This window comes from Anopheles marshallii, chromosome 2 (assembly GCF_943734725.1).
Source record: "Anopheles marshallii chromosome 2, idAnoMarsDA_429_01, whole genome shotgun sequence".
NCBI classification, from domain to species: Eukaryota; Metazoa; Arthropoda; class Insecta; order Diptera; family Culicidae; genus Anopheles; species Anopheles marshallii.
In genome coordinates, this window is record NC_071326.1 from 54763475 (window position 1) to 54768490 (window position 5016).

At 42.4% G+C, this 5016-nt stretch overlaps 1 protein-coding gene across 1 annotated transcript; it reads left to right on the forward strand.

Annotated features, from left to right (window-relative positions):
* LOC128708063 (F-box/SPRY domain-containing protein 1) lies at positions 1-1233 on the forward strand. Its single transcript, XM_053803020.1, has 5 exons — positions 1-317; positions 405-571; positions 801-907; positions 983-1073; positions 1139-1233. The coding sequence occupies exons 1-5, from the start codon at positions 1-3 to the stop codon at positions 1231-1233; spliced, it is 777 nt and encodes a 258-aa protein (XP_053658995.1).
* Positions 1234-5016: the final 3783 nt, after the last annotated feature.

Below are 5016 nucleotides of genomic sequence, written 5' to 3' on the forward strand. Positions count from 1 at the left end.
ATGGATGAAGATCTGATCGAATATGCCCCCAACATTCCGGATAATGTGTTAGAGCTAATATTCTCCTACTTGAAGCTACAGGATTTGCGGAACTGCGCTTTGGTTTGCAAAAATTGGTACCGCTTTTTGTGTGATGAAAACAATGAAGTTTGGCGAGCGCAATGTTTGCAAAAAGTTCCAACGGAAGCGTTCAAAAACGATCTTTTGTCGGTAGTGCCATCGTACAAAGCTAAGCTCAGGGCATTTTTCCATGCATGGAATCCTTTCGATTGTAGTCGTCATGTGTACATCAAACCAAATGGATTCACCCTTCACAGGTAACGGTGGCAAATAGTTTGAGAAATGCATGGCGTAATGTGGCTTTGATAAACCACCGAATGATAAACTTTTTTTTCTTTATTCAGGAATCCTGTGGCACAGAGTACCGATGGATCCAGGGGAAAAATTGGGTTCAAACACGGTAGACATGCCTGGGAAGTACGATGGGAAGGTCCTCTTGGAACGGTAGCGGTTGTTGGAATTGCAACTAAAGATGCAGCTATTCAATGCCATGGATATTATGCTCTACTTGGTAATAGGATTTTTTTTCGTTAGAACGGCCTGGCCGTATCGACTTATTTTACCACGTAGCCGGATAGTCAGTCCTTGCCTAGGGGGGAATGGCCCGGATGGGATTTTGGTCCGGTCCGTTTCTTGTGAAGACCGGCGCCGCTACCATCATGTAATCGGGCCAGCCCGGTTAATAGGATTTGGAAATAGGATGAAAATGTTTAAATGATGTTACTAATTTTTAATCGCAGGTGCTGATGATCAAAGTTGGGGTTGGAATCTGGTAGATAACCTATTACTGCATAATGGAGATGCGCACGGAATATATCCTCTGCTGAATAATGCCCCAAAGTATAAGGTATGCACAGTATCATAAATGGCTATATACAACGTTAATAATTACTAGATTTTATGATCAAAACATCTATAATAGGTAGGAGAAAGAATACGAGTTATTCTAGACTGCGATGACAATACATTGTCATTTGAAAAGAATTATGAATTTCTGGGAGTAGCTTTTACAGGTAAATGACTTATATTTGGCAATAAAGGAATGCGTAATAACTAAAGTCTTTGATCTATGTAACAGATTTACCTGATAAAATGTACTATCCAACTGTGGCCGCAGTATATGGAAACACGGAAATTTCGATGGTGTACCTAGGCCCCCCATTGGACGGGTAGACTGTCTTAGTTAAAACAAAACAAAAGCTGTGTTGTTTCGTTTTCTCAACCAAGTTTATATGCGGTCTAAGCTCACTCATAACTCTTATCCGCATAATACCTCTTACTCAAGAACAATCTGCCTTTAGTCGCCACTCGCACTGTAATAGAGCAACGTTTTATTTATTATGATTATGTGTTAGTCAAATAACGGTTCCGTTTAATATGAAAAGTATTGTAGGCAGATGGGATGGATGGAATATATGTTGCTACTTGACCAAAGCATATAGCAGAAATTCGCAAAAATACTTTGTCTTTAGCCGCCGCTCGCACAGTACTATAGCAATTTTTGTTTTCTTAATCTTTAATAATTTATCGGTAACGTAATAATTCCGTTCAATGTGAAAAGTATGGTAGGCGGATATGACGAATATGAAATTCATCATTTCCACAGATTTGAATGTCTGTTGTAACTCGACCAAAGCAAATCGCATATACATGTATTTGTGCCGTAAATGATGCAAGTTTTTGATAGTGTTTTAAATTAAATCAATTTAATTTAATTATCTGAACATTCCTACGCTTCTGTATGAATTAAGTTGTTTATGTGCTTTATAGGTAATTATTTATTCTAGCCATACTCATTTCAAGCAATTATTTATTAATATAGTTGTTGGGGTTTTGATTTAATTTATTTTATTTCATTATTAGCTGAGGCGTATAGTTGATATAAGTTTTTCTTGCATAAATTGATTGCGACATAGGTAAATAAATTTGAGAACAAGCATTTGAGGTTTATTGATACATATTTCATTAGATGCAGATGTATAATTTAAAGATAATATAAGAAATATTGTATTGAAATATTGTTCCGTGCATTAATCAAATGTTTTTCCTTCTACAGTCTCAGTAATGACCAGCCGTGGAAGAGGATCCGTGATGTTAGTTTTAGCTGGATAAATAACAGATTCCTTGTTTGCCTGTAAGCGAACGACCCTTCTTTCGATTTTAGCGCATGGTTTTTATCTAGTTCCGATATTTTTCCAACGGTTTAAGGTCCATTATTAGTTCAAAATTCCGTCCTTATAAGTAAAAATGGAATCTTGCCTCGGCCTTTACGAGAGCTGAAGTTTCTCGACGTTAGATAGGCTCCTTTTATCATAGGTTATAATTCACAGAACATCTTGGACATCTATTTGTACTAAAATTGCGAATCATCCGAATCCTACTGGACAAGCATCCGTCGTTAGTTGAGTTCTATCTATCGCATCTAAAAATCCTAACGTTGTGGGTGGGGCACAACATAATTGATCTGACGTTGAATGCTTTTTGCGGCTCGGATATCCAAATGAAGCTTTGGTTTTGGGCTGTTCATTGTCTTAGCAGAACTGTTATGGACGCTAAATCTGTATTAAAATTTCCTCGAATAATTCACTGAGTCTAGTAAACTTCATACTTCCTCGCTTGTTTTGGAATTGCTTCTAACTTATCCTTATCCAGTTTAATTCCATCTGTTGAAAGAATGTGCATTAAAAACATTCTTTTGTGCCTGCGTACGTTCACTTTACTTGTTCCCCATACAAAATGCATGGGATACCCGGGTATGCCAATCGTAGAGATCAAACTGTACAGGTCCAGGTAGTCGCCGAGATAAGCGGGACCTCTTATACGCGTATTCGGAGATACGCGGTTTTTGGAAATTTGGCGGTTGAGTTAGTTTATAGCACAAAGCCTAAGTAAAAACATTAAAAATTTGTCGAAAACACCTTCCTTTAAACCTTAAACATTATTTGCAATAAACTAAGTGCAGCGAAGGAAGTCAACTATCTAACTTTGAAGTATAAACAATTTTACTCCCGGATTCGATTTACGCGGAAATTCGAGATATGCAGATTTTTCTCGGGTTGTAGTGGTCCGCTATAATAGCGGATCTCGGGGACTGTGTCACTAACAATCTTGGTGGTGACTGTTAGTAACGGTGCGAGGTACCGGTACCACGCGCCAGAGGGCGCTATTCGCGATCTATGTGTGACCACCGCATAAGGACCCGCTTCGGGTCGGCTTGGCCACGATGGTCATTCTTTCAACCAGCGAGTGAGAGTACGGTTGTTTTTTAACGACGCGCTATCGTGTACGAAGAATAACAAATCGGGACGGTTTGAAGTGTTAAAAGAGCCGAGATCGTTGGTTGAAGGACGCTTGAAAGAAATATCGTTGCAGGACGCGACGAAATTTCGAGTTGCAGGACGCAACATTTAAAAAACAACCACCTTTTTTACCGTGACTGGTCAATACATCCTGGTAGTGAATAAGTCGTAACTAAGTGCTAGTTGCCGACAAAATGGAACAAAACGTTTGTGGTGTGTGTAATGACGCATATTTAGTAGATGCCGTGGCATGTGATCGATGCGGCCGCCAATTTCACCTCGAGTGTGTAAACGAGGATGAAACCGTGTCCAACCGAGAATGGAATTGTCCGTTCTGTGTACCTGGAACACCACCGATCGCAAGGCAAGGATTCGGGTCAACGATCGATACTCCTACGGTATACTTTGCTCAGCCCGTAGCTACGGGCAACGCCGTAGAAGCAGGCGAGGAGCAGAGTGCGAGAGCGAGAGCGATAGTAGCGACATCGTCTCCCAACCAGGAGACAGGTACGCATACACAGGCCAACGCAACGACCAACGCGAATCACACGTTGGACGAAATTAGCCGCTGTTTTCAGAGGCTGGTCGACGGTTATGGATCCACGCGCGACCAAAACCGGCAAGAAAACAACATCGTTCAGCGTCTTGAGAGCGTTTTAGGAAGTTTCGTGCAACGGATGGAAGAATGCAATGGAACCCATCGACGTGCCTCCAGTGTTCGTCAAGCAAGCTCTATGCCGTTCGACGACTACCACGATTTAAGCAGAAGCCAGGTGTCAGCACGACAGGCGGTAAGCAAAAAGCTCCCCACATTTGATGGCAATCCTGATCAGTGGGGAAACTTCGAATCTGCCTACGAGGAGACCACCCGACTGTGTGGTTATTCGGACGGGGAGAATACCATACGGCTACAACAAGCTTTGAAGGGCAAAGCTCTACGAGCCGTTCAATGTCGACTACGGCGACCAGAACACTTGAAGAGCGCTCTGGCCACCTTACGGAAAATGTTCGGCCGTCCTGAAATCGTGATCAATACACTGCTAGAACAAATTCGACGACAAACTCCCCCCAGAGCCGATAAGCTTGACAGCATAGTAGACTTTGCGATATCGGTCGAAGAAGCGTGTGCAACGGTGGAGTCCGGCGGAGTGAATAACCGCTTTGACGGGCCTCTTCTTCAGGAGCTTGTTGGCCACCTGCCTCCGTCTCTACAAATGCAATGGGGTCTCCATTGCATTAATGAAGCTGTGCCAGTGGCTTCTTTGAAGGAGTTTGGGATATGGATGGAAAAAATTAAGGACGCGATACTCCTTGTCACGCCCAGAATTTCCAATGCCGGAGAACAACGAGTACAAAGCAAGAGTGTGAACTTCCACACATCTGATCCTGTAACTAAACCTAACCAGCAACGATGCCTGTGGAACAACAGCTGCTCACAGATCATCGATTGTGAGGGCTATTGGCAGAAGTCCGTAGCTGATCGTTGGCGTTTCGTTTAAGAGAAAACTATATGTAAAAGCTGCCTTCGTCGTCATCCAGGGGATTGTAGGCAGTCGCGCGCATGCGGAAAGGACAATTGTACCGCAAAACACCATCCGTCATTGCATCGCCCGACTCAACCGGAAAAGCGAGTGGTAAGCGAAGGTGAAAAGGGTAT